The sequence below is a fragment of the Carex rostrata genome, chromosome 14 (assembly GCF_964058835.1).
Source record: "Carex rostrata chromosome 14, lpCarRost1.2, whole genome shotgun sequence".
NCBI classification, from domain to species: Eukaryota; Viridiplantae; Streptophyta; class Magnoliopsida; order Poales; family Cyperaceae; genus Carex; species Carex rostrata.
Window position 1 is genome coordinate 4,949,001 of NC_135931.1, and position 14,538 is coordinate 4,963,538.

The 14,538-nt window shown below is 34.1% G+C and overlaps 1 protein-coding gene across 1 annotated transcript; it reads left to right on the top strand.

The window, feature by feature from the left end:
• The first annotated feature begins 7,546 nt into the window (after positions 1-7,546).
• LOC144565841 (pentatricopeptide repeat-containing protein At3g03580-like) lies at positions 7,547-10,113 on the top strand. The gene has a single exon (XM_078315688.1). It carries the CDS (start codon positions 7,550-7,552, stop codon positions 9,884-9,886), a length of 2,337 nt encoding a protein of 778 aa, XP_078171814.1. The 5' UTR covers positions 7,547-7,549; the 3' UTR covers positions 9,887-10,113.
• The last annotated feature ends 4,425 nt before the right edge of the window (positions 10,114-14,538 follow it).

Sequence of the window (14,538 nt, forward strand, 5' to 3'; positions counted from 1 at the left end):
GGTACATCGAATTTCCTTGAGTTTTCATGGGTAAATTAGTTAAGTTTGCCCATGAGTTTTATTTTTTGCTGTGAAACTGAGAACATAATTAAGCAATATTATGGCTAATCTAACCCCCTTAATTTCATGAGTAATTCAATTGTTTCTAAGCAATATGGTCAATCAAGTGCATGTCTAAGAAAACAAAATACAAAACATAATTGGATAGTACAGGAAGTTTTAATTGATCCAATCCAAGTGTTTGCAAGGTTTGACACCTAATTAACAACAATTCTTTTCAAATATATTAAGCTATAATTTCTAAGCTGAGTTCCTATTCCGATGTCTAATAAAATCATTCCATGTAAGTCTAGCAATTTCTTCTCTATTTTCAAATATAAAAGTCTGATATATATATAGTTATATTAATCTGAATCGGTATTTAGCACTTAACATAGTTTGAGATGAAATGTTCTACAAAAAATTTAATTGCAAAAAGGAAACACCTTAACGTTCAAAAGTTTTTTCATGTACACTTGCCGAACACCTATGTTCTGAATTTTTTCAAAGTTTTTTCAACTAAAGAATTAGCAACTTGATATTCCCATTTCCATTTCTGAAAGTTTCCATTCTCATCAAAATTTTCATTGCCAAATAGCCCCCTACAAAATCGAAAGACGTCGCAAGATTAGATGCTGATGAAATGAGAAAGTTTGAGAAAAGAAAATTTACAATCATCGACTGCAAATTCATATTTTGATGGCATATTATTTACTTGTGAACCTATCGAATTTGTCTTCCATTTGATGGTTTGTAGACAAAAAGAAAAAAAAATTCACAGGCAATGTCTTCGATCTCCCTTGTAAGTAGGGTTCCTTGTGCAATGTAGCACCGTGATCAGACCTAAATTCAGAACTTTTTTTTTTTGTATATCGAGTAACTTAAAAAACAAAACTCGCAGGATTATATGCTAAAATAAGAAAGTTTGAGAAAAGAAAATTTACAATTAGCAACTGTGAATTCATATTTTGATGGCAACAAATATGAATTCACAGGCAATATCTTGATCTTCCTTGTAGAATGGCAAAATATATGAATTCATGTGCTAAAAAACAGTACTTGTGAATCCATCGAGTTTGCATTCCATGTAATAATTTGTAGACAAAAAAAAATTCACAGGCAATATCTTGATCTTCCTTGTAAGTAGGGTTCCTTGTGCAATGTAGCACCATGCTTGATCATACCTAAATTCATAACCTCCTTTTTTGTACCAAGTCATATAAAAAGCAAAACTCATGGGATTATATGCTAAAATGAGAAAGTTTGAAAAAAGATAGTTCGCAATCATCGATTGCGAATTCATGTTTTTATTGGCTTATATTAATTACTTGTGAATCCAGCGAAGTTGTATTCCATGTGGTGGTTTGCAGACTAAAAGAAAAACAAATTCACAAGCAGTATCTGTTGATCTTCCTTGTAAGTAGGGGCCTTTGATATGATGCGGTATTGTACTTGATCAGATATAATTCATAGCCTCATTTTTCATATCGAGTAACGTAAAAAACAAAAGTCACGGGATTAGATGCTGAAATAAGAAAGTTTGAGAAAAGAAAGTTCGCAACTATCGACTGCGAATTCATATTTATATTGGCATATATTAATTACCAGTGAATCCATCTTGTAATCCATGTGGTGGTTTTGCAGAAAAAAAAAAGAATCAAATTCACAGGCAATATCTTGGATATATCTTCCTATTTGAAATTTGATTTTAGATTTCATTCTCCTTATTTTCATTCTTATATTATCAAATAAAAAGGTTGGTCCCTAACTATATCCTAGGTATGATGTTTGACCAAGCAATCATTTAAACCACTCTCCTTCCTATTTATTACAAAAGTTGGTACACCATTGGTATAATGTGGTTTCTTTTAGACAGGTCAAAGCTGAGATTCATGATTCTTGAAATCTTATGAGGTCTGAATACCATTTTATCAATTAATGGGCTAATGTTTATTTTTACCTTCTAAAGTATTTTTCTTATGATTCTGATACTTGTTTCAGACAATGAAAAAGTTACGGTTGCTACCGAAATTGTTAAACCCAAGAGTGTAATTGAAGCAACTAGAACTGGCTCCCTCCAATTCCATGAGGTATCGATATTGCTGAAATTAATGTTTTTGTTACAATGCTTACTTTGAATTAGTTAGTATAACTACTGTGGTAGATTTAGAAGTGTTTAGATGGGTTATTAAATTAATTAGTATTGATGTAGTATATGATCCATATAAGGTCTATTGTGAAAATAGCTTTAATTAACAAAACAATAATTTAAGTAATGAAAAATATAATATCTAGATCTTTCTAGCGGCCAACCTTCCTTTCTCTTTCTCTTCCATGCTAAGAATACAAACTTAGAATAATTAATCAAATCAATATAGCCCATGGATAGGCCAACATATATGTACCAATAGCAATTTCTAGTTTTGGGTTATATATCTTTTACATGTACACTTCAGCTTTTTCGTTACTTGAGAATCATTCTAAACTGTTTGAGCTTGTATTTTATAAGGTGAGAGCCATAGTTTATGATTGCCATGCTCCTAATAATTGGGTAGTTGTGAAGTTGAAAAATTGACACTATGGATATTGATTTTGAACTTCAAAATAAAAATTAGGCCGTTAGCCCCATCAAGAAAAGAATAGAAATATTCTCATGTCAAACTTTGCTGGAATATATAGATTGTCCTTGCAATCCTTCTCCTCTAAAGACCATTTTTTTATGTTAAGAAACAATACTCCTAGGGGTCAAATTTATAGTAATTGGTGTTTAACTGTACTTCGGCACAAACAAATGCATTATGTGTTTTACAGAAAGGTCTTTTGATCTTATACCTTTAACTTACTGTTTTATTTCTATGCAGGGCCCATCAAAGCCTCAGAGTTCTCGGCCGATATTTGATATTAAATCCAGGGGTTCTACAAGTAAACATCATTATTTTTACTACAACCTTTACATTTTCCTTTTATTCAGGATAATTAATTTTAGGCCCCTTTTGTAAAATGTGATAAAGTATTGTTGTTTAATATTTATGTGTCATGTTGGTAATCAAAACCATGATTTAAGACCAGCTCATTTCATCAATAGGAATTATTGTTTTGGTTGGTTTAGTGCTCCTTCAATAATTTTTATTTTTTTGTGAAATTTGAGGTTCAAAGATATAGAAGTAAAAGTTTGTTTTGCACTTATTAACGAGAAGGCCCAAATATATATATTTTTTTAATTATTGTTGTCATTCTTCTTTCTTTTGCAGATGCAAGATGCATGGTAGCTAGCCAACCAGCTGAAAGGTACAAAAATAGACAATTGACGAGCAGCTCACAAGTTCAAATCGGAAGCTCTTCAAGAGCAAACAACAACACTTCTCTGAAAAGCCAACCAAGGTATGGGCTTCATCAGGGACCTAAGTTGACCATCAAGGAAAACCCTAATGCTAAGTACAAAATGGAAGTCCCTGCTCCAACCAAGGTTTGTTTAGTCTTAATTTGTTTATTTGTACTACTTTTGATGGACCTGTGTGAGAGTAGTTTAACTTGGTTTTTCATTGTTTTTTAGAAAATTGAAGAGGTCAACCAAGTTCGGGAGAGCTTGGAAATAGCTAGGAGAAAGTTTCAAGAAAGGTTTCAGAAATCTGAACCGGGTCAATCGTTTATTCCTTTCTTAATTTTTTCAATCCCATACTACTTTTCAAGTATTATTATTATTTTTTTTAACTTGTCAAGTGTTACTGTTTCTGTTTTATGTAGCATGTAGGTAATTAAAACACTGATTTAAGATCAATTCATTTCTTTAGTAGAAATTGTTGGTTTAGTGAAAAATTTGTTGAGAGATTTAGAAATTACAATAAATGATAAGAATGTACTTCTATTCAGTAAACATTGTTCTGCACTTATTAACAAGAAGCCCCAAACAATTTAAATTTTTATTTTTTGCAGATGCAAGATGCATGGTGACCTGTCAACCAGCTGAAAGGCACCATTTTAAAAATAGACAGTTGACAGTCAGTTCCCAGGTTCAGATTGGAGGCTCGTCAAAAGCATACGGCAACACTTCTTTCAAAAGCCAACCGAGATATGGGGTTCAGGGACCTAAGTTGAGTACTGTCAAGGAATGTCTTGATGATGCTAAGAACAAACTGAAAGGCCCCGCTCCAGCCGAGGTTTGTTAGTCTTGCTTATTTGTACTATCTTTCATGGAATTAGTGTGATGCTATCTTAAACTTGGTTTTTCATTGTTTGTATAGAAAATTAAAGAGGACCCAATTCGCGAGAGCTTGGAATTAGCCAAAAGAAAGCTTCAAGAAAGATTACAGAAATCTGAACAGGGTTTGTCCCTTTTTCCCTTTCTTTTTTCAATCTTATATTACTTCTATTATTTTAATTACCTTTTAATATTTTACAAGCCAATGTCAATCTTGAATTTGTAGGAGATTTATTTTTACAGTGTGCCTCGTATTATACTGGTATATATGTTTGGGGGAAAAATAAAAAATCCTTAGTTGTTTTCTACAATCATGCTGATATGACCAAAAAACAACACTCTGTTTTGTATCAGAATTTGGATAGCTATCCAACTGATATAGTACAATACCATTGGAGATACAGTATGTTCTCCACTAATTGCTAGGCATGCCCAACGAGTACTCGATCTTGATTTATTTGATAAATTTCCTTGGATTATTTTGATCTGTGATTCTAGTTAAGAGGCATAATACGGGTCTTCAAAATGCTGATAAAGATACTCCAATAGGAGAGCTTCTAAGCCGATATCGGAGAGGACCATGCTAGTTTGGATTTTTTTTTTTTTTCCTCTTTCTTTGTTATGAGAGTCAAATTTGAGATGTGATCTTGAAACTTTTTCATCTGATGTAAGTTTAAGGTTTAATCTGATTAAGCACATTAAATAGAGACTTAATTTATATTTTAGTTGGAGTTGTTTGCTGGTCATTTTTTTTTTTTGACATTAGTCCGTAGGCGCACATACACTCTCTAAATCCTGCTAGCCAGGATCGAACCTAGGAGCCCCCACATGGGGACATATGCCTCAGCCACTGTGCTACACAGTGCTTGGCCTAATTGATGGCTATAATGTTGTACTTTTTAAAGTGAGTTAGGGTAAACCTAATTAAATATTGTTCAAACCTTTTAATTATTCTTTCTAACTTTTGTCTTTTGTCAGGTGATGCAAATGTTAATTGAAAAATCTGCTCAATGCTATTATCAATTGTAACAAAATCAATCGAGAACTATTAATTTGAAGATTTAGTGAATGCGGAAGTATTGGTGATGTCCTAATTGATGGATTAAATTTGTCTGTTATGATTTTAGCATCCCTGTCGTGGTTTTTGAGCTTTTTTTTTTTATATTTGTTAACTGATTGTATATATTTTGTTAGTAATACTGGGCTTGGTTTGTTTTCAAAAGGGGTCTTAGGTGCATGCAGGGGCGGATTTAGTATGATTGAATGGGGTCAAGTAACTCTCATTGTTTTCAAAATTTTATTGTTTATATATGATTTTCTATATAATTTAGAGTAAATGTTATGAGTATTATAATATATATTGACCAGCATTTACAGTACAAAATTTTTTATACTTGACCCCCATAGTTTGAAAGTCTGACTCCGCGTCTGGATGCATGTAACTATCTATGTAGGTATGGGTTATAGAACTCATATTAGATAATTATAGATTAATTTTCTATCTTGGGTGAACTTAGATCCTCCCCGGTACAGAGAGTCTTTTACAATTAGTGGATCTAGACCGTTCTTTTTAACTTGGCACGAATCTCAAAGCCCAATAATATTGCCCCTTATACTAATCTAAATTTCAAAGCGGCTGAGAGTTAATCTCAAACCGTAAAGTGAAGAGAATACTTTATAGTACCTGGGAGAATATTTTCTATCTTGGGTGCCTTTTTTTTTTTTCCTACCACCCTCAAAAATCAGAATTAAATGAATACCATCCGAAAAATCGGAATTCAGATTCCGCCACGTTCGCACCGTGGATCTGCGAACGGGTTGACCCGTCCGCAGATCCATGGTGCGAACGGGTTGACCCGTCCGCAGATCCACGGTGCGAACGGGTCGGTGCGCAGATTCACAATGCGAACGGGTCATGACGCGAGTGGGTCAAAGCGAGCTTGTCAGTGCACAGATCCACGGGTCGGTGCGCAGATCCACGGTGCGAACGGGTCACGCGAGCGGGTCAGTCCGCAGATCCATTTCGCGAACGGGTTGGCGATCCGTCCGCAGATCCACGATGCGAACGTGGCAGAATCTGAAATCTGATTATTCGGATGGTATTCATTTAATTCTGATTTTTGAGGGTGGTAGAAAAAATAAAACGGTCTTGGGTGGGTTGGATAAGTCTAGGGGATTTATTCTTTCGGTTGGCTAGGCTAAATTAGGGTTTGACACGGATGTTTCCGTTTTTTTTTTTCAATTTAGTTTATTCGAACTCTTTAAATTGTTGTTTCTAGAAAGAATTGTAACTAGAATAAAAGATGCCATTAGTCATATTACTATTACTAATGTTTTAACAAAACATCAATCAAAGTACAATAGTTCATCTCTAATTTATATTTTGGAGAAAGGGTTTTTTCCCGCCCCGGTAAAATTATATATACCGGGCTTGCCCAACAACTAACTAAAGAGTAAAGGGGAATTTCACGTATACCCCTCAAAAACTTCAAAATTACATATTTCCTCCTCTAAAGTTTGAAATTACATATTTTCCCCTCTAAACTTCAAATACTTACAAATTTATCCATTTTATTGTCTTTTATATTAAAATTCATTCTAAATTTATAAAATACTCATTTTACCCTTTTATTAAAAGCATATAAAGCCCATCAAACTCAAAATTGAATCTGAACAATTTTTCTACCGTCCAAACTGCTTTTAAATATGCGTGCGCAAGATCAGCACGAATCTTGATGCGAACACGCACGTATATTGATGTGACGTGCACAGATCTTAATGCGATGCGCACCAATCAATATTACTTTAAGATCCGTGCATGCTAGATCAACACGAAATTGAAACACTATGCAGAGATCTTAATGCGATGCACACGGATCAAACGGTAGAGGAACCCTTTAGATTTAAATTTGAGTTTGATGGGCTTTATATGCTTTTAATAAAGGATAAAATGGGTATTTTAAGATTTTAGAATAAGTTTTAATATAAAATACAATAAAATGGGTAAATTTGTAATTTTTTGAAGTTTAGAGGGGAAATACGTAATTTCAAACTTTAGAGGGGGAAAATACGTAATTTTGAAGTTTTTGAGGGGTATACGTGAAATTCCCCCAAAGAGTAAAGACTGCCACATGTACAAAAAAAAATCAAAAAAAAAAAAGAATCAAATTTAATAAATATTTTATGATTTGTGTATGTGGCAACTCCTGATTGGTGGACGAATTTTTAGCAGGATTTCCCTTTCTATGCTTACCAAAAAAAAGGTGGCTCTGCTTCTTATAATTTTTATAATTGTACTGTCAAATATATCTGATGTCTCCATTTGCAGATCCGCGCCATTTGTGTTCTCTCATCGGTCAATGTCGCTCCATACCAGAACTAACCCAGCTTCATTCTCTCTCCATCCGCTATGGCCATCTCCCTCTCTCTCTTCCCCTCATCTCTTCTCTCCTCCTTTCCTACGCTTCTCTCCACCATCTCCCTTCTTCCTACTCTCTCTTTCATCAATCCCCCCTCACTCCCCTCTCTCCCTTCCTATGGAATTCTCTATCTCGTGCTTTGTCATCCTCTAATCTTCATGACACATCCTTGACTGTGTACAATCACATGCTCTGCTCCAACATACGACCAGACGAACTAACTTTTCCTTTTGCTCTAACAGCTGCTGCACGTGTCAAGCACGTGCACAAGGGACAGGAGCTACATGCCTCGGCCTTGAAGTTAGGATTTTTGTCTCATGTTTTCGTTGGCAATACTCTCTTGAACCTTTACGGGTCATGCGGACTTGTATCTGACGCAGGAAAGGTGTTCGATGAAATGCCTCAAAAAGATGTTGTTTCATGGAACTCGGTTATTTCACTGCTTTCAGATAGTGGCTTGTTTTCTGATTCATTGAATTGGTTTTTGAGATTAAAAAGAAGTGGGTTTGAGGTGAATTCAGTTAGTTTAATGAGTGTTATACCAGCTTGTGTTAGTGAAAAAGAGGAGAAATTTGGGATAGGGATTCATGGTTTGGGAATAAAGACTGGACTAGTTAATGTATTAACTGTTGGAAATGCTCTGGTCGATATGTATGGGAGTTTCGGTCACATTGATGCGTCTATGGAAATGTTTAGTTCTTTGCCTGAGAGAAATGAGGTTTCCTGGAACTCAATAATTGGTTGTCTGGTTCATGTGGGGCTTTATGAGGAAGCTTTGGAAATGCTCAGGAATATGTTGGACCATGGATTGTGTCCTTCTTCAATTACCATAACTAGCTTTGTACCAGCATTGATTGAGCTGGGCCTCTTCGATCTCGGAAGAGAGATTCATGCATATGCTCTTAGGAGACAGATGTATACAGATGTTTATGTTGCTAATTCATCAATTGATATGTATGCGAAATCGGGCAGTCCAAAGAAGGCTAGATATATCTTTGATATGATAGACAGCCCCAATACAGTCTCATGGAATGCGATGATATACAATTATGCTCAAAATAAACTGGAAATGGACGCACTGTCGCTTGTGAGAGAGATGGTGAGAAATGGGGAGGCTCCCAACTCAGTTACTTTTACAAACTTGCTCCCAGCTTGTGCAAGAATAGCTTCTTTCAGAAAAGGAAAGGAGCTCCACGCCATGTCAGTAAGGAATGGTTCAATTTTTGACCTGTTTGTGTCAAATGCTTTTATCGATATGTATGTGAAATGTGGCCATATAGCCCTTGCTAGAAAGGTGTTTAATTTGTCAGAGAGAGATGACATATCGTATAACACTATGATCATGGGTTACTCTCAGAGTCAATTTTGCATTGCAGCCCTAAATTTGTTTATTGAAATGAGAGAAATTGGGATAAAGCATGACATGATCTCCTTCATGGGTGCCTTAAGTGCTTGTGCTAATTTATCAGCCTTCAAGAAGGCAAAGGAGATACATTGCCAAGTGATCAGAAAATTGCTAAGCAATCACTTGTTTATCGCTAATTCCTTGCTAGATTTGTACGCAAAAGCAGGAAACTTTGAAATTGCTACAAGAGTTTTTCGAAGAATTTCGAAAAGAGATGTAACCTCGTGGAATTCTCTCATATTGGGCTATGGCCAGCACGGTGTAGTAGATGCTGTATTCAGGCTGTTTGATGAAATGCCATTAGACGGTGTTGCCTATGACCAAGTATCTTATATTGCTGTGCTATCTGCATGTGGCCACGGCGGTTTGGTAAATAAAGGAAGATTTTATTTTTCCCAAATGCTACAGGATGAAAATGTTAAACCTAAAAACTCCCATTATACATGTATGGTAGATCTATTAGGACGTGCCGGTCTATTGACAGAGGCGGATGAGCTTATCAGAGGAATGCCATTTGAGCCCAATTGTGATGTGTGGGGTGCCTTGTTGGGTGCATGTAGGATATATGGGAACATAGAGATGGCAAGGTGGGCAGCAATGCATCTGTTCAAATTGAAACCTGACAATTCAGGATATTATGCAGTGTTGTCAAATATGTATGCTGAGGTAGGAAGATGGGAAGAGGCAGATGAGGTAAGAAGGCTTATGAAGGATAGAAAGGTAAAAAAGAACCCAGGGTATAGTTGGGTGCATAGTGACAGTAGGTTCGGTACATTCTTCAGCGGTGAATTGGTTAATTTGCCAGAAGCTGAGATTATATGCTGAGTTCAAGGCATTAGTTAAACTTTTGGTTAGTGTGTATAATTTTTTCCCTCGCAGTCATGCTGCATTTTCATTTATAGTTGCTTTTAATGGAAGCTATGAGTGAGCTCAAGGTACCAGCTTGAATTTTTTACAATGGCAGGCAAAAAGGGTTAAGCTTACATTTTTATTTTAGTGTGAATATTGTTTATTTACTGTTTTATAATCTGAAATTATTGCACTTTGTGATATGATCAGCTTAAATTCAATTCTTGTTTTATTGTCTTATGAATTAAAATAACCGTTTTGCACTGGAGGCGGTATGATCACCTTGCATCCAATTCAAATTGAATTTCAATCCTTAGAATATCTTGATTTCAGTACCATTCAGAAAAGAAAAGAAAAGAAAAGAAAAACTTCAAAAAATCATCTCAAGGTTGCTTAAAGTATTGTGCAATATAAAAGCAGCTTTCCCTGTTGTGTTGTTTCTATGAATTTTCATTTTCTGAAAGAGTGAGACTACTGGATCTGTGCTATGGATCTATATTTTTTTTTTTTTTTAAGTTAGCGATCAGAACCGTTAAACATGATATCCATATAAAATTGTGGTTGTAAATAGAAAATTGGCAGCCCAGGCCCAGGTGAGGTGTGTTGTGTATCCAACATCACATGCCAGAGGCCAGAGCAATTCATCACCCTCTGTTCTTGGTAATGGGCTTGCAGTTTCTGTGCAATCTTGATTGTGTAAATGGGTAATAGAGGTCGAGATTTAAAAAATGAAAATTGCATATTCAGCCCTGAATTTAAAAACAGTATACATAAGTGAGAAGAAAATATGGATGTTTAACACGATGATGTGTTTATGGTAGGGATGGCAAAAAAAACTCATAGCTCGTGGATAGATCGTGATTTGCATCTGATTTGCTAGCTAACAACTTGTTTGTTAGTAAACCGAGCTATTAGCGAGTCAGCTCATTACTAGCTCGACCCAAAATTAACAAGTTTGAACTGGCGAGTCAGCTCGGTCCAAGTATGAATTTGTGTGAACTTAGTATGCATGAATTTATTTTGTAAACTATGTTTGTATGAATTTGAAGATTTAGTACTTTAATATGTATGAATTTAGTTACAAACTTAATTTATGATAGTTCACTTTATAATATATTATCTAATACAATTGGACTTTTGGTCCATGAGTTTTCACGAGCTGGCTCAGCCCGCTCGTTATCAAAACAAGCGAACTACGAGCCACTTTTTCAGCTCAGATCCAAATATTGACTCACTCGTTGCTAAAACAAGCAAGCCATGAGCTTGGTTGAATGGATCAACTGGAGATCAATATCATGCTATAAAGATAGTTAAATTAAGAATGCATGATTTTATCTTGATAGTCCCACCAAGCTTTCAAAAAGAAGACATGATTTTTTAATGTGATGGAGGAGAAATTATGATTATAATTTGGATGCATGGTTATTAGAATTGATTGCTCTCATTTTTTGGATTGAGACACAAATAGACTAATTGTCAGGTATGTGTACGGACAAAGTTAATAATGATTTGACTTTATATAACGTAGACAATATAATCACAATTAAAATTTAAAAAAAATATATATATAACTCATACGTTGTATGAAGTCAAAATAGCGTACCACGTGATCGTTAAGTTAAATAAGATATTTATACTTACGAAGAAACAAAAAAAAATAGCCCTTGCTAAAAGGAAGCATTGCTTATTTCATCATGTTATTTTTGAAAGAAGCATCATCATGTTGTTAAATGAATGATCACAGAATAAATTAAATAGAGAGTTGTCGCTTAATATGAGAGAATAAAAAGTAATGATGATACCTATCAGAATAAATTTGTTGATTTCTCATGTTTTAATGATGAACTATAAATTTTGTCATAAGTTTAGTATTAATATGAAAAAATTAGAAACAAATTAATACATGGTTTACATTTAAAGTTTTTGTAGATAATCTATGCAAGATATAAGTATCTTTTATATAGTTCAAACTCTATCGAATCAATTTTGTATTGAGCAGTGTTGTAAATAACGGTATACAGTCGTCGGACGGACATGATACTATCAAACTATTAATCAGAAATAATTTAAAATAATTAGTCATAATCAGCCGATTAATCAAAAAAATCCGTAACGGTTTGATCATCGTCAACTACTAATCGGTTGATTAATCGACATAAACGGACGTTTTTTACTGAGTTCGCACCTATTGAATTTTAATAATATTTTCAAGGTATATTTGTATATTGCGAACCGAACAACATATTTTGAAACCAATTCTAATAATTAAAGAGCTCATTAAATAAAAAATTAAACGAGCAACCAACCAACTTTGAGGTTCAACTGCAACAATTAAAGACGCAAACAGTAATCATGGATCCTTTGCGGTACCTGGCGCGGTAAGGTTAACCTTCATCCGAAGCTAGTTAAGAATTTACGCCTGTTCAGATTCAAGAGGCCGCTTTGAGATTCGTACGGGGCATAACAAACTGTTCTGATCTAATTTGGCGGAGTTAGATATCTGAGGACTAGAGTGAAAAAAAACGTGTTGTGCCGTGCTATGACTAATATGCCGTGACTTTGGTCTTGTACCATATTGTGCTGTGATTAAGTTAATTTTTCTGTGCCGTGTCGTGCCGTAACCAAAATATTAAGGGGTGATCATGGCACGCGAATGCTCACGCCACATGAGTCACGCCGTGCCCAAACGTGACTCGCGTGACTATTTGATTATAATTTAAGTTAGTTTATTCAAGATTCACAATTTGATTAATATATAATAATTCTAATTACACGTGACTCGCGTGATCACGTGTCGTGCCGTGCCAAAGTTTCAAAAAATTATCACGGCACGCAAATAATCACAGCACGAAACACGCAAATCACGACACATAACTAAAACACATATCGTGCAGTAACCGTATCATTCCGTGACAGAACCGGCTCCGCTGTACCATTTTACCCTCTCTACCTGAGATGATCCCAATTCAACCCCAATTAGTTTTGAACAGTCTTCATATGAATTGTGATTTTCTTCTCACACCATAAAATTTTTAATGACATTTGGAGCATGTTATGTTGTAGTTAAAGGTGATTAAACCATCTCTTGGTTCAATTTCCAATGGAAATATTTTTTTGTCTTTTCACATATTATGTATTTATAATGAGTTTGGCTAGTATAACATCAGTGTCATTTCAGTCTATATAACATCAACTTCAAAACCTATTGAACCGATTTCAAATGGTGAATCCAAACCGTTCAAACCAATCTACTTCATTAGTTGTGCGTTTACATATAAAATATATAACCTTTTGAATTTATTTGGTATCAAGTCAAGCGGTCAAATGTGTGAGTTTTTAAGTTAATTTCAATACATTCATTTTTCAATATTTTTACCGCTTGATTTGATACTAAAATAACTCGAAAATATAAAAAGTTTGCATGTAAACACATCACTCATAAAGTAAATTGGTTTGAACGATTTAGATTAGTCATTTGAAGTCTATTCAATCAATTTTGAAGTTACTGTCATGTGACACCAATGTCGTACTAGCCAGACTCATTTATAATTTAGCTTCTTCTCGTTTAAATTTTCTAATTTCATTTTCACGAGAAATTATACGAGATAAGATTTAATGGATATCAACATTCACAAATTAATTAATGAAAACCCATAGTCTCACACTTATGAATATGCACTGAAATGATTATGAAAATGTGTTCAAATAAATATTTGATTCTACTGTGATAATAATTATAGAATTCTTTTTTCTTTCTAAAATGTTTGATATTAAATATAATTATTCTTATTAATAATTATTAATATAATAAAAAAATTGATTAAACAATGGCATACAAAACTCATTAATTATTATTTCATGACGAAAATTTAGCTTGTAAAACTTGTTATCCGATCATCGAAAAAATCAATTAAAAATTAAATTAGCAAATTAATTATTATGATAATCAATAAAGACGATTTAAATAAGATACAATTAACAAGATTAGTTTTGCTCAATCTTTAAAAGGAGAGACGACATTCGTGAGCAAAATATATTTAGTAATGAGTGAATTTTATTTTTTCACGAAAAATAAATATAACATTTTATAATCTAAAATTTGATGGAAGAAGAACCAAGAGAGATTTTTTTAAAAATATAATCAAATTTAAAGATTACAACGAAACAAGCACACTAAATTTTGTTTTTATGAAACAACTCCACCGATCGTGTGGATCAGTAGAGACAGTTTACAATGCAGACAGTAAGTATGGTGGAACAAATGCATTTCTGCCTCTACACCAGTGGAGTTATTTTTCACAAAAATTAAATCTATTGTGCTTATTTTGTTAAAATATTTAAATTTAATGCTATTTTAAAAAGCTTTTAAAAAGTTTCACCAGTGGAAAAAAAAAATCACAAATTTCTATATATAATCTCACGAATCTAAACGCACCTTGGTCATATTCGACAACGAAACTTAGAGTGTTGCAGCTTAAGAGTTTAAGCTGTGCTAATGAGAAGATGTTTGGCTGACAAAGGCTTAGAGTAATGAAGCTTAAAGTGTATAAAGGTGCCAAGGAGGAGCTCTAAGAAGGTACTATGCCCTAAGCCTAGATTTTTATTGGCTTAAGAATTTGCTCTAAAAA